At 28.4% G+C, this 26648-nt stretch overlaps 1 protein-coding gene across 4 annotated transcripts in view; it reads left to right on the top strand.

Moving 5' to 3' along the window:
- The window catches only part of LOC124954355 (retinoic acid receptor RXR), a 54259-nt gene extending 28127 nt beyond the window's left edge, over positions 1 to 26132 (top strand). For 2 of the 4 annotated variants that reach the window (XM_047507177.1, XM_047507176.1), the window contains exons 2-6: positions 13345 to 13474; positions 13843 to 14007; positions 17757 to 18063; positions 18774 to 19099; positions 19524 to 26132. In XM_047507177.1, coding sequence (XP_047363133.1) covers positions 13345 to 13474; positions 13843 to 14007; positions 17757 to 18063; positions 18774 to 19099; positions 19524 to 19797 — 1202 coding nt within the window. In that variant the 3' untranslated portion in view covers positions 19798 to 26132. Of the gene's footprint in view, positions 1 to 12592; positions 12859 to 13344; positions 13475 to 13842; positions 14008 to 17756; positions 18064 to 18773; positions 19100 to 19523 lie in introns of all 4 variants that reach the window. The other 2 variants (XM_047507174.1, XM_047507175.1) reach the window with 2 other exon arrangements.
- The last annotated feature ends 516 nt before the right edge of the window (positions 26133 to 26648 follow it).

A 26648-nucleotide genomic window follows, 5' to 3' on the forward strand; every position in this document is an offset into this window, starting at 1 on the left:
TTTCAAGAATTTAATAATAAATTTAAATACATGAGAAAGAGTTCTCGTTGAATATGAAAAATTAAATATTATATAATGAAAAATCTCACGTCATTAATACCGACAATGATTATTATTATTATTAATTATTAATTATTAATTATAATATTTCATATAATAAAAATTCCATATCCGTGATTACATATCATGGATACGTATATATGTATATATTTAAAATTATACTTGATAATATTGTGATAATATTATTATTAATTATTATATCGTCGATATTATCGGTATTTTATATATCAATGATCATACTCATGATATCCATATGCAAAATTATATTTAATAATAATAATAATAATAATAATAATAATAATAATAATATATTTATTTATTTATCTATTTATTTATTTATTTATTTATTTATTTATTTATTTATTTATTTAATATAATGACGATATTATTATTATTAATTTTATCTAATAAAAATTTCACGTCGTCACAACGATACATATTATTATTTTTATTTACTCTGAATTCATGGTGATATAAGTTTTTATATATAAATAAAAAAAAAAAAAAAAAAAAAAAAAAAAAAGAAAAAGGTAAGAAAGAAATAATTAAATAAAACATTGGGAGAGAGAGAGAGAAAGATATTTCTCTTAGGAATACAAATAGAAACATGTTAGTTGTTCTCTTAGCTCGTCGTGCAAGAATTATCTGCACGTGTCAAGGTGTAAAACGTGATTCTGTACGCGGGCACGCCTGTCTTTTGTACCGCATGTCACGTGCGTGATTTTTACACGAAAAATAATATTTAACACGTGTTACATTATATATATATATATGTGTGTGTGTGTGTGTGTGTGTGTTATATCACCATAGCATTAAATTTTCTTTTTCCTTGCTTTTTTTTTCTTTTTCTTTTTCGATCTTATCAGAGTTGAACTTCCTCTTCTTTCTCTGTCTCTCTCTCTCTCTCGCGCGCGCGCGCGCTCACTTTTATTCGACCTTGAAAATGTACTTTAATTAAAAAGGAAAAGAAATTTTCTCTCTTTTCTTTTTTTTTTTTTTTTTTTTTTTTTTTTTTTTTTTTTTTTTTTTCTTTTTATTCCTTTTTTTTTCTTTTTTTCATTTTTCTTCTTTCGTCGGAAAAAGAAACGATCCAATTATTTTGCCGTAAAATCGTAACTGAGAGATCGGACACGCTTCGTTGAACACCAGCAAACGTTTTAACCATAAACCAATACTAACATTTCTATTGTCCTACACTAGTGTCTACGTTTATGTACCTGTTTGAAATCACGAGAATCTCACGGCCTTCGCCCTGATATTGATGCAACATGCAAGGACATTTCTGCTATGTTAATTTATTCTTTACCAACGTGACTATAGAAACTTAAAGAAATGAATAAGAATGTTTCAAGTTGTAATAAATCAGAATATGGTATATGGTGCATATATACGTATCGTATTGATGTATTAAATATTATATTTAACTTTTAAAGAAGTTTTCTGTATAAATTTCTTTTTTTCTTCCTGTCTTTCTTTCTTCCTTGCTTTTTTTTTTTTTTTTTTTTTTTTTTAAGGTTATTCTTTCATTTCGAAAGCTCTTTCAATGATAATTAATGTTCTCAATTAATATGAATACGATATGAAATAATGAAATTGAAAAATGTGAAAGTATAAGAAAAAAAAAAAAAAAAAAAAAAAAAAAAAAAAAAAAAAAAAAAGAGAGAAAGAAAGAAGAGACATTTTATTAATTATCAGAGAAGATGAGTCCATTTAAAAGAAAAGATTTTTAAAATGTTAAATATTTTCGATAAATATATTATAAATATGACATATAAAAAAAAAAAAAAAAAAAAAAAAAAAAAAAAAAAAAAAGGAGAAGAAGAAAGAAACTTTATCGATGATCAGACAGATACATAGAAGATTTTAAAAAGGTTAACATTTGCAATTACTATGAATGTAACATAAAAAATGGGGAAAAAAAAAAAAAGAAAAAAAAATAAAAAGAAGAAAAAGAAGAAGATATTATCACTGATTAGAGTGTATAATATAGAAGATATAATGAAAGGTTAAAATTTTCAATGATTTTATTATGAATATGACGTAAAAAATAAAAAGAGAGAGAGATATTATCAATGATTAGAATGCACGTGGAAAATTGCAATTATTATGAATGACATTTAACGAAGGAAAAAATAAATTGATAAGAATAAAAAAAAAAAAAAAAGAGAAAAAAAAGAAAAAACAAAAAAAAAAAAGAAAGAAGCAGCAAGAAGAGAGATATTATCGACGATTAGAAGATTTTTATCGTATATAAGGTATTTTTAAAGGGTAAATGAATAAAAAAAGAAAAAAAAAAAAAAAAAGAAAAAAGAAAAAAGGCAATTTCTAAAGATCATTTTTCAAGCATAAGGAACATTCATGAGAGTGGCGTAGGTTGAGGTCGATCGGAAGTAAGGATAGAAACAAGAAAGAGAGAGAAAGAGAGAGGAAAATCACTCTAATAGTCTGTAATATGAGTTAGAAAGAGATAGAGAAAGAGACACGCGATAGGAAAATCACACTAATAACAACGTGTAAACTGAGAAAGAAAGAAAGAAAGAGATGAAGAGTGGAAGGGAGGGAGAGAGAGAGAGAGAAAGAAAGAGAGGAAGGGAGGCAGAGAGAGAGAGAGAGAGAGAGAGAGAGAGAGAGAGAGAGATAGACAGATAGAGATAGTTAGATAGAAAGAGATAGAACTATGCAGCTGAACGCCCACGTGGCCACGTTCATCGTCTTCGTCGTTGTAAGTGCAGCCAGGATGAAATCGCGACCCCGTGACCTTCTCCCGGTGACCCGGGTAGCAGAGCAAGTTGCCCTGTGCATGGCACGCTGCTCTATATAAAGTACAGCTGCATATAGATCGGCCTCCTCTGCACTTTCAGGGCCGTACGATACTACGCTCTCGGCCCCAACCAATGTGTACTTGCTTCATCGATCCAACGTAAACGAGCTGGACGAGTTCAACTCGTCATCGTCGACGAGTATACATATATACATACATATGTGTGTGTGTGTGTGTACGTACGTGTATATATATATATATATATATACATCGTGGGTATACGATCCAACCTTCGGCCACGTTTATTTCTTATCGAGAAGGTTTTAACGTACTGCGACCTTGAAAATTAAAATGTGTAAACGAAAGCGAAAATGAAAACGAAACGATTATATTGAAAAATTGTTTATCTATTATAATTAATCCGATGACAATTATTTAATTATATTTTATTTAACATCATTATTAAGATATTTCTATTACCTTCGAATTATAATACGAGATATGTGGACCTAACGGAGAAACATTAATTTTTCGATAGATCGATTTCTTTTTCTTTCTTCTCTTTTTTCTTTCCTTTTGCTTTTGTTTTGTTTTGTTTTGTTTTTTTGTCTTCTTTTTTCCTTTTCATGGAAATTATTAATCATGAAAAATTTTCTCATGTCTTTCTCAAATACAACGATTCTTACACAATAAAAATCTTTGATTATTATTATTATTATTATTATTATTATTATTATTATTATTATTATTATTATTATTATTATTATTATTATTGTTAATGTGACATTTGTCGGAAAAGTTATTAGGATCTCGTTGTTCATTGAAAATGATAGGAAAAAGAATTATTCTTTTTTTTTTCTTTTCTTTTTTTTTTTTAGAGAAGAACATTTCATTAATCGAAGATCATCGAAAAATAAAAAAGGATCCTTGACCCGCGCGAGCTTTTATATCATATCTCTTATCACCTTCAATTCTTTTCTCGGTCCTACTCCGGGAAGGTTTTATTCGTCTTTTATCGAAAGAAGTTTGAAATCCTGACGGTTTCCTTGAAGTTTATGCCTTCAAGGACTCAGGACGCCAGGGACAGCCACTATTTTCGTACTACGTTCGGCTTTTATACGTACATATTTATGTATGTATGTATGTACGTACGTGCGTTCACTTGCGTGGGTTGTTGCACATGCAACGATCGTTAAATATTTTCTCTGTGTAAGTATTCGGTATATCCGGTGGCAGTGGTGGCGTGCAGAAAACTCTTGAGAATTTTATCACGCGGAAAAAAAGGAGACCTATGTATATACATACATATATATATACATACTTAAATATATTTAAGTGAAAGAAACGAGAATGCTAAAAAAAAAAAAAATGTCATAAATCAAACGTGCTTTAAATCTGAAGACAATGAAAAGTTTTATGAATCGTTAAAATGAAAATCATTTATGAAGAAATAAAAAAAAAAAAAAAAGAAGAAAAAAAAGAAGAAAAACGTGACATTGCAGAAAAATATATATATATATATGTGTGTGTGTGTGTGTGTATATATATATGTATGTATGTAAAATGATCTAAAATCTCGTTCAAATGAGTTCGAGATGATCATTGAAGAGTTCTATGGCGGCTCTTGGTTGTGCTCTTAAAGACGTTTAGTTCTCCTCCTCATCTTCATTCTCCTCCTCCTCCTCCTCCTGAGAGAGAGAGAGAGAGAGAAAGAGAAAGAAAAAGAAAAAGAGAAAGAGAGAGAGAGAGAGAGAGAGAGAGAGAGAGAACAGAGCTACTCTCTGCGCGGGAAACTGGTTTTCAGTTTCGGAAGAGCGTTCAAATTGTCAGACGGTGACGTCACCATCGTAAAAAGTCTCCTGTCCTCGGTATGTAACGTCGATCATTGAAAAATCATTTCTCTAGTTACAAATTACTATATCTTAATCTAATCTAACCATTAAAGCGCCTAAAGTACGTACGTATGTACGTATACGTGTTTATATGTATGTATGTATGTATGTATGTATACACGATAGAATAGAAATCCAACTATATATATATATATATATGTATATTATCATATAGATCATATAGATCATCTTGGTATATCGTAATTAATCGATCGTATCGATATATCATGTAAATATTTGAAATAATAACATTTAAATGTTAAATATTTCGATGAAAATGAATCTTTCATTCTCTCGTTTTTTGTATCTATGATGCATTACGTAGATCGTTATTATTAATACGATCGAGATAAATGAAAATGGTGACTTTGTCTCGATGATAGATCACTTAATATTAACGATGACGCAGCTTAATGATCCACCTCTTAACTATCGATCGATAATTTATCCTTAGTTCTTCATAGTAAATCCATCTGATAAAAAAGGGGAAAGACGAAGAAAGAATGAGAGTGAGAGAGACAGAGACAGAGACAGAGATAGAGAGAGAGAGAGAGAGAGAGAGAGAGAGAGAGAGAGAGAGAGAGAGAGAGAGGATATACTATACCGCCTGGATGCATTCAACGAGTATTTTCTTAATTCACCGCTTATGCACACGTACACATCGGGATCTAAACTTAGCGCCTTGGATCGTGGAACGTGCACCGCTCGTGTTAACGACTCAGTCTCGCTGCATCGAGTTATATATCCCTCGTTCTACCAGCTTCTCTCGATGCTCCTCCAGCGATATTCTCGACTTCGACGAAGTTTTTCTTTTACTTTCTTTCTTTTACTCGTACACGACTTGACTCGACTCGACTTGACTTGACTCGACTCGATACGATACGATACGATACGATACGATACGATTCGATATTATTCGATACGATTCGAATTATTTTTTTAATATAAATATACTGTTATATCAAGTATCAATTTTTATACGCTGTTTAAATATATTTGAACAATTTTCCAGATATATATTGAACATTTCCAATTATATTTATATATTATAAATGTATTTATTTATATTAAAAAAATATTATATATTTATGTATATATATATATGTATATATATATATATACGTATATATATTTTTTTTCTTTTTTATAATTAAATTGATTTGAATTTGATTGCGTTGATTTTTTTTTTTTTTTTCTATTATTATTATTATTATTATTTTTCCTTTTTCTTTCTTTTTCTTTTTCTTTTTTTTTTTTTTTTTTTTTTTTTTAAAGCTAAAGAAAGAAAAAAATTTTTTTTGTTAACTACATGAACAAGGAATATCATAAAAAAAATCTTCGCGTATTGTATTTTTAAAAGAAATGAAATATTGCATTCTTTATTATTATTTCTTTTTGTCTTTTTGTTTTATTTTAATTTTTTATTTTCTTCCTTTTCCGTAATTTTTAATATCTATAAAATTTGTTAGGTAATTCATTTGGAACGTATTAATGAAAGTTTTTACTTTGAAGAAATAATATTTTAGTCGCACGATATTGTCAAGAACAAAAAAAAAAAAATAAAAGTAAGAAACAAAACATGAACCTTTTAATGTCCAATGCTAATGGACGTGCCCACCCTAATGTTCCACGCGATTTTATCATTTGTAATGCCGCCGTAGGAGTTCATTGCACGGCTCGAAACGTTTTTCACCTAGAGACTTGACCCTTTTAAGGTCGAACTTTGACGTTCAACTTACGCTCACTTTCTTCCTTAAGCCTTCAACGTGTCTATCTACGAAAGGAAAGAAAATAAATAATTAAGTAACATTTTCAATAATCTCGTTCGTGCTATATCAGCTTGCAATTTTTTAAAATTCTTTTTTGTTAAAAAAAAAAAAAAAAAAAAAAAAAAAAAAAATGAATTAAAAAAATTAATTTTTTCTCGCAGAATTACTTTTCTCAATCAGAGAATAAATCTGTGAAAATTGTTGAACTTAATTTTTGTATAGAAATTAATTAATTGAGAAAAAAGAAGAAAGGAAACAATTTTTGCTTTTAATTAAAAGCTGATCTACGAATGAAACATGAATCAATTTTTTTTTTTTTTTTCTTTTTTCTTTTCAAAGAGAAAATTTTTCAATCAAATTAGAATCGTAGAGCCATGGAAATTTCTCTCGTTCGTTTTCGAAAAAAAGTATTTGATTTTTTTTTTTTTTTTTTTTCAAGAAGAGAATCGAGAGATTTTTTTATAGCTTTTGATAATTTGATTGAAAATTTTGCTGTTTGAAAAAAAAAAAGAAAGAGAAAAAATAAACAAAAAAAAATGGATGATCCATTTTCACATATATTATAAATCCATCAAATCTCTCGATCTTTCTTTCTATTTTTCCACGGATTTCTCCTCCTCCTCCTCCTCCTCCTCCTTCTCCTTCTTCTCTCTTTGCCGTTTCATCTCAACGTATTAACTTTCTGCTCTTCGACAAATACCATGCCTATCGCATTTTTTGCTTTCGCCCGTATTACCGTCTCAAGTTTCATAGAGAAAACGTTTCGTAGAAAAAGTTCTCTCTTTATGGGGGACGCGTCGTCTATTATTTCTTCCCAAAGGAAGTATCGAATATTCTACTAATCTCCTTACTTTTCATACTATTTCTTTTTTTTTGTTTTTTCTTTTTTCTTTTTTTTTTTTTTTCTTTTTTTTTGTTTCTTTTTTCTTCCTCCACCCTATTTTTCCCATCATCCTAACAAAACGTTACTAATTTCTCTAAAAAGATCGTTCGAACTTTTAAAGAAGAAAGTTACGTTGATTAATTAAAACGTCAAATTGAATAATCTCAATTTTAAATTACTATTAAACGTTTTCTTCTTCTAATAATTAATTACGTCGATTAATTTTTAATGCTACTTTAAAATTAATTACATTGCAGGGAACGAAGTTATCGTAAGAAACGATTCTAAAAAAAAAAAAAAAAAAGAAAGAAAAAAAGAAAGAAAAAAAAAAAAGAAAAAGAAAAAAGAAAATAAAGAAACAGTTATCAAAAATTATGACGCATTATCAATGTTAACTCCAGCTTATCGCTTCGAAAAAAAATAATATTATAACATATTTATTGAACGACTCTAAACAAATTATTTAAGACTTTTACACGTGCTAAGGAAAGACGATATATCATTTTTATAAGACACTTGTTTATTAATAAAAATATTTATCAATTTTTTGTGAACAAAAAATATATATAAAAAAAAAAAAAAAAAAAAAAAAAAAAGAGAGAGAGAAAACAACAATATACTTATCAGCATTAACCATTAATTTAAGAGATAAACTTTAATTAGCTTAATATAATATACATATACAAATTAATCTAATCCTTCAATTTTCTTTCGTGTCTATCATAAAATTAATATAATATGAAAATTATAGAGTACAGTATTGAATACAGAGAATATAAAGAACATATTCAATATATAATAAAGAGTATAATAATTATAGATTATACCTATATATACATATACTATATCAATTATGATTTGTATTTAAAAAAAAGAAAAAAATATATATATTAAAACCTTGAAATATGAACTAGCAATCAATTCTTTTTTTTTTTTTTTTCCGGAGAAATTCAAACGAAACATATATATATATATATATTAAAAAATTCATAATACATAATTCAACATGTAACTACATACGTGATATTATAGAGGGAATTAAAAATATTTGATCGAACATTTAATTGAATAATTCGTTAAAAATCATCATTGTTGTTGTTGTTATTGTTGATGGTGTTGTTGTTATTGTATTGACGAAATTCTATAGACAATTTATTTATGCGATATAGATGATGATACATCCTGTTAGAAGACGTAGGCAAGTTTTCGAACGTTGCACCGGCCTGTTTGCGTCTGGTCAAGGTGCCCGACCACCATTTCTCTTATATATGTATATGTATATATATATATATATATATATACATATATATATATATATATACATCTATGTATATACTTTTCATAGTGTGTACCGTCACCCGGGTTTGGCCTTGCAGATACTCCCGCCCAGATCTCGTCCTCGTCCTCGTCCTCGTCCGAGCTACCTCTCGGACTCTCTCACTCACTCTTACTCTCTTTTACTCTCTCTCTCTCTCTCTCTCTCTTTCTATCTCTCTCTCTCTATCTCTCTCTCTATCTCTCTCTCTATCTCTCTCTCTTTCTCTGTCTCTCTTTTACTCTGATGCGTTCGCACAAAGTCGCATTTATGGTCTGTAGTACGACGAAACGATAGCAACTCTCGCGAGCTTCAACAACGAAGAAGAGTCCATAAGATAAGAAGTGAAATTATGTGAAAATTCTATTGCTGTTAATATTTCTTCGTATCTATATGTACGTACATATGTATATATGTATGTATGTATGTATGTACGTATGTATGTATACATGTGTATGTAAAAAATAATGCACTGATAATAAACTTCATTGATAATATTCTTTGAAAAAGTGATTAGCGATTGGTATGATTTAAATGATCTATTATACTCTCCCTATCTATATATCTCTTGACACGAAAACTATTTAATATTATATAATTATTATTATATAAAAATGACAATTAGGTATCGTAGAATATTAATTATATAAAAATAATAATCGTATCTTATAACATTATAATATATATATATAATAATTACATTAATTATTTCGATAAGAAGAAAGACAATAAATATCTCTTAATAATAGACTCGAACGATAATTGTTTCGCCATTCGAGTACTTTTTTTTTCCTTTGGACAACTCCGTCTAAAAAAAAAAAAAAAAAAAAAAAAAAAAAAAAAAAAGAAAAGAAAAGAAAAGAAAAAAAGGAAAAGTGAAAATAAAAACGAAATAAAAATAAAAAATAGAAAAAGAAAAAGGAAAGAAATAAATAAACAACGTTAGTTAATGTTCATTTGTCAAGCAGCAACGATCTCTCTCTCTCTCTCTCTCTCTCTCTCTCTCTCTCTCTCTCTCTCTCTCTCACTCTCTCTCTCTTTTTCTCTATAACTCTCATCCGATCGATTTTACGCATGAGAAAGCTTCTTCTTCGCAACTCACTCGCAAACTCGTAGTCGACTGTCGACGACCTTCCGTCGTCGCTTAGCGAACTCGTTGCGTAATTAAAGCAACGGCTTGGCGCTTAATAAATGACAATGACGAGAAACATGCATCGAGCAGCGACTCGAAATAGACAACAACGACAACGACGACGACGACGACGACGACGTTTGCCGTGAGAGAGCTACGACCTCGATACAAATCGAATCGCTAAGAAAATATTCACTTTTCTCTCTTTTCTCCTTCTTTCTCTCTCTCTCTCTCTCTCTCTCTCCTCTCTCTTTCTCTCTCTTTTTTTCTCTCTTTCTTTCTCTCTCTTTCTGTCTCTCTCAGACGCATACACAGAAACATACGCGCACGCGCATATTACCAGCATATATATGTTTTATGATCAAGTTCATCATGTTCATATATGATTCAGGTATATCTTCATAAATATTCATATCTACCTATATGTAACTATATATTTTTCATTAGACGTAACACGTACCTACATTAAAAATTACAAGATTCATATCCACGTTAATCTAATATTTCCCCTCGTATTTTTAATATAGCTCGATAAAAAGAGAAAAAGAAAACGAGACAAAAAAAAAAAAAAAGAAAAGAAACGAAAGAAAGGAAAAAAAGTGTATCATAAAAAATTCAATAAAAGTATTATTACGATACAAAGCGGAGGTGAATAAATCTAATAGTTGCACCAATTCATCTTTCTTTCCATTTCCATTATATGTCGTAAGGAATATAGTATAACGTGTATTTGTTAAAAGTATAATCGACATTATATATCATTATTTCTCTCTCTCTCTCTCTCTCTCGAGACACGTGAAGTTCAGATTGAATCAACGATATAGTATTGACCAAGACTATGCTCAAGTGTACCCTGCTTCCTCCTCCTCCTCCTCCTCTTCCTTCTTCTCTTGATCATTGCGAAGGATCGATCGTTGCAAAGTGAGCAGAGACACGACTCGAGAGGATGAAAAAAAAAAAGAAAAAAAAAAAGAAAAAAAAAAGATAAAGATAAAATATCTGACGTCAGTCAGCGGAATTACCGATGCACTTGACGCGTCCTCTTCAACGCAACAACAACAACTACCAATGCATTCCCTCTTCTATACTGATTCATCTTTCCATCTCTCTCTCTCTCTCTCTCTCTCTCTCTCTCTCTCTCTTTTTTTTCTTCCTCTGTTTCTCTTATTGATAATATACACCCTATAGTGTCTCTTTTTCTCGGTCATCATCCACGTCGATGACACAGCCTTCATCGACGGTCTCGTTTCGTCCGAGTTCAATTAAAATCTCATTTATCTTCTTTATTGTCATCCTTCTTCCTCTTTAATTATCTATAATCTACCTCTCTCTTTCTCTTTCTCTTTCTCTTTCTCCCTTCTCAAAACTCCCTCGAACAATTTCATTCTATATTCTCAGGTACTTATCCGGTTATATTTTTTTCTACATTAAAAAAAGTAAAATAAATGTTGATGAGAATGATAAAATGAAAAAAAAGAAAAACACATTGTTAAATCCCAATATACAGATTACATTTTATTTTATATTATTTTATTTTTTTAATTTTTAAGATCTTCATTTGATGATAATCGAATGAGATTAAAATTGATATTTACCAACGAAGTATACAGTAATCGAAATCATTTGATTGAAATTCGTTAATTAATTAGTTGAAATATATAATATTCATCTTGCAGATAAAAATTATAAAAATAATAATAATAATAATAATAATAATAATAATAATAATAATAATAATAATAATAATAATCATAATTATAATAATAATAATTAATATTCATATATTTTTGTAATATAAATAAAGTTCTAATTTTATGAAAGGTTATTAGATGGATATAAAGATATTCGTGTAAAATTGTTTTCGATGATTAATAAGATTTTTTAATGTTGCAAATTGATCAATCGATCGATCGATCGATCGACCGATCTATCACCGAGGTAGGAGGAAAAAAAAAAGAAAGAACCAAAGGGAAAAAAAGAACCAGAGAAAAATATGCAAGCAAGTGCATTGATCCACGTTGTCCTTCGACTTAAAAATAGCAGAAGTAGAGAAGGAAAAGGAAGAAGAAAGGGAGAGGTTTTATAATGAATGCCATAGTCTTTTCGCAAGCTCACGAAACTTGCTCATCATTATGCCTTATGGATGGTAGCATATGTAAAACTTTCTTCACCGATCATTACTGCCAATTTTCTTTTTTATGAATTTCACTGAACAGATGGTACGCAGTATAGTCGATTTGAAAAAAAAAAAAAAAGGAAAAAAAAGAAAGAAAAGAAAAAAGGAAAAAAAAAACAATGAATGACTGCAGTAATTATATACGGGGTGGGAGAGAGATGGAGAGAGGGGGAGGGAGAGAGGGGAGAAAAGTTTGTAGACGATTATAAAAATCAATAATAAATCTTTCTCGAGACTCATTTTACGTAATATTTTTATCACATAGATTTATGTATTATCAATTAAATCGTTAACATGAACGTATTTGTAATATAACAATCTTAAAGAAATTAATTTTAGGTATTAATCAGTCTCGTGAAAAAAAAAAAAGAAAAAAAAAGAGAAGGGATATAAATTGATGTCATAAAAAATCGATCGAAGAACATTTTAATACTTATTATCACAATGAAGTACAATGATTATATTATTATATAAATCGATATTTGATAATACGAAGAAAAAATATTTTCTTGAAAAGAAATATCACGCTATACGTATATATATATATATATATATATTATATACATACATTGTATGTATCAACTATTGTTCTTTTCTTTTCGAGTTCTTTTTCGAGTTGAGTTTTAAGCATCATCGAGTTTTGCGATGCAAGGTCATCGATGCACCTGCTATAAAATCGGTTTGCATACGTTCTCTTTCTCTGAACGTGCTGATCGAAACGATCGTCCCTTTCGATGGCGTGTATGTTCGTTGGCCTTGAAGAGCGAGTCCTCCTCCTTGGCTTTCTCCGACACAGGAAAGGTACTGCAGACAACCAAGCAAGCAAGCAAGCAAACAAACAAACAAACAAACAAGCAAGCAAGCAAGAAGGCAAGCAAAATAAGAATAAGAGAGAAAGAGAGAGAGAGGGAGAGAGAGAGAAAGATCAATAGACAACGAGGATCTAGCACGTGAACGTTGTCAGGATTTCTCGCTCACGTTTCACATAGCATGTTTTTCTTCTTCCTGTAACTGTAAATTGTCTCTTATAACATCCTAATGTTTTTTTTTTCTTTTCTTTGTTTTTCTTTTTTTTTTTTCTCTCTCTCTAAACTATGTACTAAATATGCCTTGTATCTTGTCATATCTACGTCGAAAATGACGTAAACAACAATGATGATGATGATGATGATGACGATGATCAATGATCACGATGATTACGATTATTATTATTATTATTATTATTATTATTATTATTATTATTATTATTATTATTATTATTATGATGATGGTCTTGTTCAAAGTCATTCGTTTAAAATATTTATAAAATAAGAAAAAAGAAAAAAAAAAAAAAGAAATATCTCTTGTATTTTTCAGGGTTAAGTTTGGAAAATAGTAACATGTCGATGTCATCAGTAGGTCCACAAAGTCCGCTGGACATCAAACCCGACACGGCTAGTCTTATAAATCCAGGAAACTTCAGTCCTTCTGGTCCTAACAGTCCAGGGTAAGTGTGAAAAAAAAAAAAAAAGAAAAAAAAAGAAAAAAAGAAAAAAGAAGAAAACAAAAAAAGAAGTTAAAAAATCTTTAATATATTTCATTCGACTTTTGATAATAAATCGTTACGATCTAAAATGTCTTGGATCCGTTTAGCCTATAATATGATAATATTTTATATGTATATTACAAATGATAAGAGAAAAATAAGAAGAAATGTGTGTGCGTGCGTATTGAATTTTTTGTTTTTTTCTCTTTCTCTTTGTCTTTTTTTCTTTTTTCTCCTCTTTCTCTTTTCTTTCTCCTCCCGATTATATTCCCATTCGGTCGTAACGATATTCGTTAGATATTCTCGTTATTCTCTTCTTTACATGTAAGATCCTTCAACGCTGCTGGTTGTCACAGCAACCTCTTGAGTACGTCGCCAAGTGGACAGAACAAGGCAGTTACACCCTACCCACCGAATCACCCTCTATCAGGCAGCAAACATCTTTGTTCGATCTGTGGTGACCGAGCTAGTGGCAAACACTACGGTGTTTACAGGTAAAGATTTTTATATGTTACAAGGACGTTTATCTATCTATTTTTTTCTTTTTTCTTTTTTCTTTTTTTTTTGTTTTCTTTTTCTTTTCTTCCTATTTGTTTACTCTTCATTATTGTACTCCCGAGATCTTTATCTTACTTAAGATAATTTTCTTTCCTTTTTTTTTTTCTTTTTTCTTATTTTCTTTCTTTCTTTTTTTTTTTTACCCCTTTTTTTTCTTTTTTCTTCTCCTCTTTTTTTTTCTTCTTTTTTTCTTCTCCTTCTGTTTTCTTTTTTTTTTTTTTTCCTTCCTTCGACATTTCGCTTAAATATTTATTAAGTAAATTTCCATGTTCATTTCTCACGAAATCAATTAATAAATTTAATCGATAATCAATATTTATGTTAAGCGCGAAATATAAAAGTGTGTACATTTCGTTGGATTTATCTCATTTAATGAAATTAAAAGGATTATAATAAATCAATGTGTACACACATACACACACACACACATGCACGCGCACACATACACACACACACACACACACGTATATATATATATATTTTTTTTTTGTATTATTTAATTACTTATAATGATTGATAAATTGAAGATTGGATCAAGCGAATGAAAGTATTCACATTTGCGTTCTTAGAGAAAACGAGTGTATTTCTTCGTTTCACTTTATGAAGGAGATTAGAATAATTTATGAACAAGGATGCACTTTTGCGATGGAATGAAAAAATGCGCTCGCATCGTAATAAAGTAAGAAATTCGCATGGTATATAATGATGGAATGCGAGAACATACGGATGTATTGTGAAAGCAACATCGAGATAGAATTATCAGTAAGAAAAATGGCTGGCTCTATTGAGAGACGTAAGCTTACATGTGTATATACAGGGTTGGCCAAAAGTTTCCAAGATGATTTTAAAAAAAAACAGTTACTCTTTCTTTTGGATATTTTTTTATATGTATTTTTTTTTTTTTTTTTTTTTTTTTTTTTTTTTTTTTTTTCTATTTTTTCTTCTCTCTGTTTTTTTTTTCTTTCTCCAAATCGCAAAATTACTACAAGCCAAGCTTGTAAAATTAAAAAATGATTAATTATAATACAAGTCTGAAAAATTTCAGAAGAGAGTCATTAATTTTTAAAACTTACCTATGAACTATTAGGCCCACTATATAAATCTTTTTATACTAAAAACCGGCTTAACTATAATATATAATGTCATTATAATTCGACAAACGTGTCATTATTATGATGACGTTAAAAGAAGCAAGAAAAAAAAAAAAAAAGAAGAAGAAAAATTCATTTAAATTTAACATTACCAAATATATAAAACAACCAAATATACATTATCAACTTGTTCTTGCCGATTAAATAAATCCTCTGTATTGTTAATTAATAAATTTGCACATAATGATCGATTTATTTTTCGTCTTTTTTTTTTCCTTTTTCTTTTTTTTTTTTTTTTTTTCACTTGCCAAACGATCGATCGATCATTTCTATTGCTGCAAAAAAATGTGTCTCAGCAATGAACTTTAACTCTGCTGTTACGATTGCGCTTTCATTAATAAGTTTATATTTCATGCACGTAAGATGCTTTTCTAATGTAAAAAAAAAAAAAAAAAAAAAAGAAGAGCGAAAGGAAACGGGAGAAAAGAAAGAGAAAAAAAAAAAGAAAATAAATAAATAAAAAGAAAAGATATAAATATAATAATCGTATAATCTTTCTTAATAGGGATTAATAAACTGAGCTAGTCGGTCGAATATAAGCATATATAAGCACTTCGAAAAAGGTTAATACACGATCATGTATAACAGACAGAAAACTGATAAGATATCTGAAGAAGAACTTTACGCATGTATGTGTACATGTGTGTGTGTATGTGTGTGTGTATGTGTGTGCACGTGTATGTATTCTATATAAATATATATACATATAAATATATGTGTATATATATATATATATATATATATATATATATATATCGTTTTCATCTCACACGTGACTACGAGTTTGCTTACACGTGGAAATAGTATACTATAAGTAAGTTTATGCCATCTGTGTAAGCACTTCGCACTCCTTTTGAACATCAAAAGAATTCTCTTTCTCACTCACTCTATTTTTCTATCTTTTTATCTTATTTTCTATCGCTAAACTTACTTTGTAAGATAGCAAAGTAAAAATATAAAGTGTTAGATCTAAGTGTAAGATCTTTGATCACATGCAATATAAACGATAAATTCAAATAAAATAATAACTTTCATTTGAATTTATTAATGGAAAAAACTTCTATCATAAGTTGTCCGTTTAAAAGATATAATTTCTCTGTCTCTCTTTTTTTTTTTTTTCTTTCTTTTCTTTTCTTGGAACGAAATAGAGATGATTTAATTTCTTAAATTCTTAATCTTGAGAATGGCCGTTCTCTTCTCGCGTTGCATCAGATCTAAGGCAACCTTGGACTTGTATCGTGCGTTGCACAAGCTCGCTCACGAGGCTAGGACGGTTACCCAGCCGTAGTTCCTATGTAACATGATTGCAATGTGTATACACGTGTCTGTGTATACATACGTGTATATGTATCTATGTGTGTGAAAGAGAAAGAGAAAGAGAGAGAAAGAGAGACCGAGAGAGAGAGAGAGAGATACAGATATACCCGTCTCTCATGGTCCTATAGGCACTTTGCTCCAGTGGCAGCTAATTAAGTAATCACGGCCATTACCAAGGCTTCTCTCACTTGCATGCTATATTCTCTCTCTCTCTCTCCTCTCTCTCTCTCTCTCTCTCTCTCTCAATATATATATATATATATATATATATATATATATATATATATATATATATATATATATATATATGCTCGATTTCCATCCGTCGTCGTTTCATTGCTCGAGTAAAGGTACGCTACTTGTATCCGATAGTGATTATCCTTGACGTGAATATCTCTATCATGGTTCTTTAAAGTAAGATATTAAAATAAAAAGAAAATATATACACACACACACGCGCGCGCGCGCGCGCGCGAGAAAAAAAATATCGAAAAATCATTGCTAATATATGCTCTTGAAAACTAATATATCATGCGAGAAGGTAGAGCTGCAACCAAAATAAATTCTCTTCGTGGAATGTCGGTCCTGCTTTCCTGGCAGAGTCAAAGTGTCGGGATCTTTTGGATATAATCCAAATTCAAAAACGAAGAAGCATGATTCATATTAAAGAGAGAAAGAGAGAGAGAGAGAAATTATGAAAGTTTTAATTTTTCGAAGAATATATCGATTTGAAGTTTCAACCAAAAATTGTGTGTCAATTATTATTATTTTATAAAGTCATACACATATACATAGGATTTCTCGTATTAAAAAAAAAAAAAAAGGATCATAAAAGTCGTGACCTGTTCAAAGAATATAATTGATATCAAAATTAAAAAAAAATAAGAAAAGTTTCGTTAACTGTAATTAATCTATTACATCGAATAGTATGTTGTTAGTATGAATATATTCTTATCTTACAAATCATAGATCCTTCTGACGTTTCAGAAACAAAAGTTGAATTAATTATAATTAAGTGTCGATTTACGTCGAATGAAAAAAAAAAAAAAAAAAGAAAAAAGAAAAAAGAAAAAAGAATGAGAAAAGAAAAGAGAGAAGAAAAACCCAAAAGAAAAAAAAGAAAAGAAGAAGAGAAAAAAGAAAGAAAAGTAAAAACGATATTGAAGATAAAAATTGAAAAATAATAATGACAAAATAAAAATGATTAAAACTTTCAGCTGCGAGGGTTGTAAAGGATTCTTCAAAAGGACCGTACGTAAGGATCTATCGTATGCGTGCCGCGAAGAAAAGTCCTGCATAATCGACAAAAGACAAAGAAATCGTTGTCAGTATTGTCGATATCAAAAATGTTTGGCGATGGGAATGAAAAGAGAAGCGGTACAGGAGGAACGACAACGTACCAAGGAAAGAGATCAGAGCGAGGTCGAAAGCACAAGCAGTCTTCACTCTGACATGCCGATCGAACGTATTTTGGAAGCTGAGAAACGAGTTGAATGCAAGGTCGAGCATGAAGGAAATTACGAGGTAAATTTTGTTTTTCTTTTTTTTTTTTTTTTTTCCCCTTCTATTTTCCACATCTTCATTCTCTACGTCTTCATCATTTTTCATTCTATCTTATTTATTATACAATTAATCAATTGTCGTTACGTTACTATAATTATTTTTCAATTTCTTCGTTGTTTTACGTCTATAGTCTCTCGTTTCTTTCTTTCTTTCTTTCTTTTTTTTTTCTTTCATCCCTTTTTTTGTTTTCTTTATTTCTTTTTTTTTATCAACTAATTTTTCATCAATATCTATCTTAACTTTCAGTCAACCTTATAAAATATCTTTATTTATTACTATTCTTTTTTTCTTACTTTTCCTTTGTTTTTTTTTTCTTTTTTTTTTTTTTTTTTTTTTTTATCATCTGATAACACACGCTCCCGTTCATCATCTGTCATTTCTTACTTTTTTTTTTTTTTTCTAAAATCAATAAATCGACATTTGTTATTAAGATCCTTTTACTATTGTTATATATAATAGTGTCTCACGGGCTTAGCCAGTATTAATAAAAATGATCTATCTTTCTACCTATCTATTTATCTATCTATCTCCTCTCTCTCTCTCTCTCCCACCCTTCCTTCCTATTTCTCTCTCTCTTTCTCTCTCTCTCTCTCTCTCTCTCTCTCTCTTTCTTTCGTTTTCTTTTTTTCTCTCCTCCTCTGGATTAATCTGCTATCCCGTGTGATACACAGAATGCAATATCGCACATTCGCAACGCCACGAACAAACAGCTGTTCCAGCTGGTGGCATGGGCCAAGCACATCCCGCATTTTACCTCGTTGCCGTTGGAGGATCAGGTACTATTACTCAGGGCTGGTTGGAACGAGTTGCTGATAGCATCTTTTTCTCATCGTTCCATCAATGTCAAGGACGGTATCGTTTTGGCCACTGGCATTACCGTCAACCGTAATTCGGCGCAACAGGCTGGCGTAGGGACGATATTTGAACACGTATTATCCGAACTCGTAACTAAGATGCGAGAAATGGAAATGGACAAAACTGAATTAGGTTGTCTCAGGTCAGTCGCTTAAAATCTTAATCTGCTTGAAATGAAGTAAGATGAGGAAAAAAAAAAAAGAAAAAAAAAGAAAAAAAAATAAAAAGAAATAAAAAAGTGAATTAGAAATATAATTTCATTTCATTCATTCAACTCTATTTTATATCTTATAAATATAAATAAAAGAATATATATATATATATATATATATATATATATATATAATAAAAAGAATATATATATATATATTATTATTAACAATATATAATGGTTATTTATAGTAGTATACTATTAATATATAACTTACTTTAACTATTATATTACTATTACATATAATATGATATATATATACATATCATATTAAAAATAACTATCATACTATACATATATATATATATTTTTTTTTTTTTTTTAATAAAATTAAATTTCATATTAATCCTTATAGATCAATAATCCTCTTCAACCCTGACGTACGAGGTTTAAAATCCATCCAAGAGGTCAGTCTACTACGTGAGAAGATCTATGCGGCTTTAGAAGAATATACACGTGTATCTTGTCCGAACGATCCAGGAAGATTCGCTAAGCTATTGCTTCGCTTACCGTCCATTCGTTCGATCGGCCTCAAATGTCTCGAACATCTCTTCTTCTACAAGCTGATCGGTGATGTACCGATCGACGATTTCCTAATGGAGATGCTGGAGTCACCCTCGGATCCTTAGGAACAAAGGGTGTGCCGCATTCTGGGGCACACCGATCTCTGAACAAGAGAGAGAGAGAGAGAGAGAGAGAGAGAGAGAGAGAGAGAGAGAGAGAGAGAGAGAGAGAGAGAGAGAGAAAGAGAGAGAGGGAGATAACTCGTGGTAGAAAGATGTAAAGCTACAGGGGATGAAAAAAGAAAAGGATAAAGAAAAACAAATTAACGTGAAAACAGAGCTATAGGACAACACCATTACAAAAACAACAACAACAACAATAACAACAATAATAATAATAATAACATTGAAGAATATTAAAATAGAAAATTTACGATGTTTTTTTCCTTATATATATATATTTTTTTTTTTTTTTTTATTAACTCTGTTCTTTCGTTTTTGTAAAAAATATCTCCGGTATTCACGAGTCAAGCGAGATGGAATTACTTACTTCTTTCTTTCTTTTTTCTTCTTCTTCTTTCCTTTTTTTTTTTTTTTTTATTTCTCTCATCGTCTTTTTATTATTTATGTATCTTCGTTGTTTAGAGAACACTTATAAATAACAAATTGCGAAAATTCCCTTCATCGTCGAAGGGATCATCGATTCTTTCATTTTTTTTGTTTGTTTTTTTTTTTTTTTCTCTCAATTCGATTCGTATCGAGAGCGTGTCGGAAAAAGTATACGACGGAGGTAGACATTGATTTTGGTGACTTCATATATATTATCCCTCGTTTGTTTACAGTTCTTTCTTTCCTTTTTTTTTTCTTTTTTTTTTTTTTTTTTGTTTAAATCCTTTCCCTTATTATAATTATTTATAATAATTACAAGATAGTTAACATTGTACGTTCAAATGTTATCTCTTTTTCTTCCCTCTTTTAAAAGAGGACACCGATTACAAGTTTTCCACGTCGTGTAATATCGTACGGAGTATGTAACTGCATCTATATCTTTACTGCCTATTTTATTATTATTATTATTATTATTATTACTACTACTATTATTATTATTATTATTATTATTATTATTATTATTATTTTATTATTATTATTATTATTATTATTATTATTATTATTAATATTATTATTAATATGATTATTTTATTTTTATTATTATTACTATTATTATTATATTATTTTAATCATGTACCTATTGTTGGTAGAACGTATTTAATTTAATTATGCCGATTCGTAATCGCATCAGTTTGAGAAGTTATTTATTTAAATAATTCGTTTCAACAACTTAAACAAAAACCATATGTGTGTCTTCTCGTTTTTATCATTAAGGATGCAGTTTACATATTGTATTACTATACGAATATTCATACATTCCAACTCTGCCTCGATTCGAATCGCTAATTTTTTTTAAAGAGCCATTATATTGCGCGTGTATATGTATATATATAATTTATATATATATATATATATATATATATATATATATATATATATATATAATATACACAACACACAGCTGAAAGCACGTGTCGTCGCACGTGTAAATTATAATTTATTGTTTTGTATTTTAGGATATAGAGAAGAGACAAACTTACCAATAATTATACATTACTGATTATTACGTAGATCTTTTTTTTCCTTTTTTTTTTTTTTTTTTTTTTTTTTTAATTTAATTCAATTTTATTTTATTTTATTTTATTTTATTTTATTTTATTTCACTCCATTTCATTTTTTTTTTTTTTCTATTTTATACAGCGTAACGTTGTCTGTAACAAAATATTAAGGAAAAAAAGAAAAAAAAAAAAAAACCTGTGACAAAGGAGTATCCGTTTTCAAGGGGTTAAGGATTCTTAATAAGATGATAAAGTCGATAGATTATTTTGTGTGGAAAGTTTAACTCGTAAATGGCATGATGATAATGATATGGACAACAAGAAATATGAAAAAAGAAAAGAAAAAAGAAAAAAAAAAAAAAAAAAAGAACGAACTACGTTTTCTCAATGTAACTCTGTCTTCTATGTCCGATGTAAACAAAATTATATTTACAAGAATATAGAACGAAAGATATCTTATTGTTTAATCAACAACAATAAGATTGTTCCTTGAGTATTAAAACTTTTTTTTTTTTAATCGGCAATATCAAATGAAATTAAAGTGTATAAGCTTTGAAAATCTTTGCGAGGACACCTTGTCAAAATAACTGATTTATTCTTTCAACCTGGAAATGTAGAAATTACTTATAGAACGTAACTAAGGCAAAACCCTACTCTCGTTGTTAGCAATTTACAGAATTCTGTGAGATATGATTTGAGCTGAAGGACCTTTAAAAATTTTAAGTCTAATTAAATGATCTTATGAATTAAATAATAAATTATTTAATATTATCTTGATAATTGTGAAAGATTAATTCAATGATTATAATATATTGATGGTGCATTGAAGTATATTATGCAAATGGCCTTTACTTTTGTACTGTTGAAAGTCTATGAAATGGCTTCAATTTAGAAAAAAGAAAAAAATTAAAATTATATCAGTATTTGATTAATATTAAATAATTTCTTTAATAATTTGTGTATAGTCGAATAATTTTTCTTTTTTCTTTCTTTCTTTCTTTCTTTTTTTCTCCTTTTTTTTTTATTTTTTTTATTTTTTTTTTTTTTTTTTTTTTTTATTAAATACCACATTTTAATATCTTTCAGCTCTAGTCATTGACACTGTTTACTCTAGTACTCTAGTATTCATAGGCAAAGGATCATACTTACACACTTCGATACTATAAATTATAATAATATTATTATATATTATTAAACATATTTCTATTTTTGCGTGAATGCCTACGATTGTTAGTTGTTGGTTATTGTTATCTACTTGATGAGAGTTTTTAATGTTATGCCTACCATCAAAAGAAACACGATATTAAATTCTCCATTTTTTTCATAACAAGCTGGAGTTACGGTTCATTTCAGATGCCTGCTGTGCCAGTTATGAGTATATTCATGAAAAATACAGAATAGTCCTGTATAGAAGACGGATAACAGAAATTGTTGTGTTTTTACCTGATTTCTGTGATTTTAATTAAACCGCGAAATGATGATAATGATGATGATGATGATGATGATAATAATAATACAATGCTATCGACGTTTCACTATCTATGAGAGCGAGATTAGTTTGATAAATTTAATGATTGTCGCGCTATTCTTACCCTTTCCTTTTTCTCGATTGTTAATTCTGCTCGATGGTTGAAACTGAAAGCACTGACCAGAATTACCTCCCAACGGACGCATTTTGCGTACACACCTCTTCAAGCTCCTCAATGTAAAAAGTAAGAGATCACTTAGGGTTCGAGGGCGCGAATGCTACCTGTGAATGAAGTTTCATATAAATCTATAAATGTTAAAAAAAAAAAAAAAAAAAAAAAAATAACAAAAATCTATACATACATACATATATATATATATATATATATATATATATATATATATATATATATATATATTTATATGTGAATATATGAATATATAAACCGAACTCTTTCGCGAATGATATACAAATTTCAGTAGTGATCGGTAGATTATTAAAGCTAATGAAAAAGAAAAAAAAAAGAAAAAAAAAAAAAAAAAGAAGAAAATTAACTTAACATTATATACGATTCAACATTACTAAGGTAAGATTAAAGATTCATCGGAAAGATTTTAAAGCGAAGGCATTAAAAAAGTATATTGATCATGTAACAAAAGAATTAATCAATTAAGAATTATTCTTGAACGAAGGAGATAAAATATGATGATTGTCTTTGATGTAAATCTTGATGCTTTTGTCACCTTTTTGAAATAGTTAGAAATGGTACAATACTGAAAATTTGTATTTAGAGATATTTTACATAATAATGATGTTCTACATAAAGAAAGATTTATTAATTATTTTTATCATTCAAATTTTCAAGATTTTATATATGCTGTGATAGATAAGCTCGAAATATTGTTGCCATTATTTTCGTTTCTTTTTTTTTCTTTTTTTTTTTTTTTTTTTTTTATGTTACAACAATTTTGTGAGGTAACATTTAAATCGTATATTTCTTATTATATATAAAAAAATGATCTACTAACCCTTACGCGTGCTTGTGCTAATTTACTTTGAAATAAGTCTTTCTCTGTGTAGAATAATAGAATGGGGTGCGTAGCAAAGTTTCTGTACAGTCGCATTTTCATCTTTGTACTTATAATCTTTGTGATTGCATCTTATTATATTCATCCTGCATGATTAAAAAGAAATATCCGATCAAAAGAAAATTAACTCGTGTCATCGTTAATATAATGACGACATTCTAGCATGATTTCTAGCATGTCCTACGATACATGATTTTCTTTCCTTGTTATTGAAAATTTTCCTCGCACCCATTCTATGTAAATCAGTACAAATAAGATTAATGATAATACAATGTTTAATCTTTCTGAATATATAGAGATATCTGACTCTCTCACATTAAGAAATGTCCTATCGAATGCTGTACCTTTGCAAAGCTAATTTAGAAATCAGAAAACTCTATACTTTTTGCGGACATGTCTTATTAATTTATATATTCTTAAAACTGCTAATTTTAGAGAAATTAACATATATATGACTGCCACTACGATTAATATTTTTTGGAGTATTTGCATTAGTCAAATAGACCTCAATCAATCTTTCTACAATCTAAAGAAACGACAACAAAAGGAAAAGAAAAAGAAAAAAGGAAAAAAAGAAAGAAAAAAAAAAGACAAAAAAAAAAGGAAGAAGAAAAGAAAAAAATAAGTATTAACTAATTTACTATGCCATTTTATTGTAAATTATACACCGTGAATGCAGTTGGATGTGATTTGTTTTTACGAAATTGATGATGACATTTTTCAAACGAGGGGAAAAAAAAATCAAGAAAACGATAAAAAAAAGATTAATAAAAAATGAAAAAAATGAAAAAAAAATAAAAGAAGAAGAAACGAAAAAAAAGAAATTATATTCTCTAAAATTCCATAAATTAATCTAAAACGGGTAGGCAGCTCTCTGATATAACATTCCATCCTGCAAATGATTATTATAAGCAGCTTTAGATAATTACGGATACCAATTAATCAGTGTCCAATCCCGTGATAAATTGCTGCACCGTTCGATTCAATGCCCATTTTATTATTATTATTATTATTATTATTATTATTATTATTATTATTATTATTATTATTATTATTACTATTACTATTACTATTATATTATTATTATTATTATTATTATTATTATTATTATTATTATTATTATTATTATTATTATTATTACCTGCCTGTTTATCTCGTTTTTATTAATTTTATATACGTATGAGAAATACACCTTATAACGTATAAACCTCTTAAAATATCTTTAATTATTTTATTATAATTTTAATAACGAAATTTCAGTATTTTGTTCTATAGTTAGCAGTAAAAGGCATGTGCGTGTATGAGTATGTTATATAATTATATGCGTGATATATATATATTATAAAAAAAGAAAAAACGAAAAAAAAAGGGGAAGAGAGAGAGAGAGAAAGAGAGAAAGAATTAAAAGTTATCGCTCGCATGTATACATACATACATACATACATACACACATACATATATACATAAATACATAACACATGCCTCCTGTACTTTCGTATAAATGTGTGTTTGTTTGTGTAATTCCTAGCCCATCATCCACATCATTAAAAAGCTTTGAAAAAAAAAAAAAATAAATAAATAAATAAAATAAATAAATAAATAAATAAATCTTGAGCGATTAAATAATTAACAAATCGCAACACATACATACGTATCCGTTGTAGATTACAAAAGTGTTTAACTATCTGTAAGAATAATATTGGAAATTATGATACGCTTTTATAAACGTGAAATACAACATACTTTTTTGAAAGAGAGAGAGAGAGAGAGAGAGAGAGAGAGAAAGAGAGAGAGAGAGAGATAATGGTATGGGGAAAATAAAACAAAAAAAAAAAAAAAACAAACAAAATAATATAAAAAAAAATATAAAGCGTTTGGCAAGATGGGACAGCAATTGTTTTATAAAAAGTAAGAATAATATATTGACCTGTGTGTGTAACAATGAGAGTATATAAAGTGTAATGTAATATGAAAATGGAAATAATAAACAAACAGAGTTGAGATTGTAAACATTTAAAACACGTAAAGGGACACGAGAGAGGATGATATTGTATATGTAACTTGTAAAACGGTATGGACAAAAAAGGAAAAAGAAAAAAAAAAAAAAGAAAAAAGAAAAAAAAAAAAGAAGAAACATTAACAATCCCTAAGCAAAGAAATATTGTGTATGATCTTGCATCAAGAAATAATAGATCGTCTATTCTGATTTATCTAAATAAAATATTTTTATGAAGCAAATGCCTTTATCAAAGTTTCTCTACCTTTAATTTTTTAATTTTATTATATTATAATTTGTTTTACCCTTTGTTTTATCTTTTTTTTTTTTTTATATTTTGAATTCTAGTAAATTTATTAAATAAACGTCATATATATACATATTTATATATATACATATATATATATATATAATGTATATATGTATGTTACTATGAATATGTTGTTAGATATTAATTCTTAGATATCTTCTACCACATTTCTCATGTTTCAAATGATGTTTTATTAACATACCATTTTGAATTGCACTATTGCACAATTTTTTCATAATAATGACAATCATCATTGCTTTCCATTACATACAATAAATTTTTTCAAGCATGCATGCACACAGTGTCCAAGCATATTTCTTTATTGATGGAATTATTAAAAACTTATATTTTCTTTTTTTTTTTTTTTTTGTTAGTAAAAAAGATGGTTAGTTGTATATTTAAAAAAAAGAAAAAAAAAAAAAAAAACATTTATATAAATCAGATCGTT

The sequence above is a fragment of the Vespa velutina genome, chromosome 15 (assembly GCF_912470025.1).
Source record: "Vespa velutina chromosome 15, iVesVel2.1, whole genome shotgun sequence".
NCBI classification, from domain to species: Eukaryota; Metazoa; Arthropoda; class Insecta; order Hymenoptera; family Vespidae; genus Vespa; species Vespa velutina.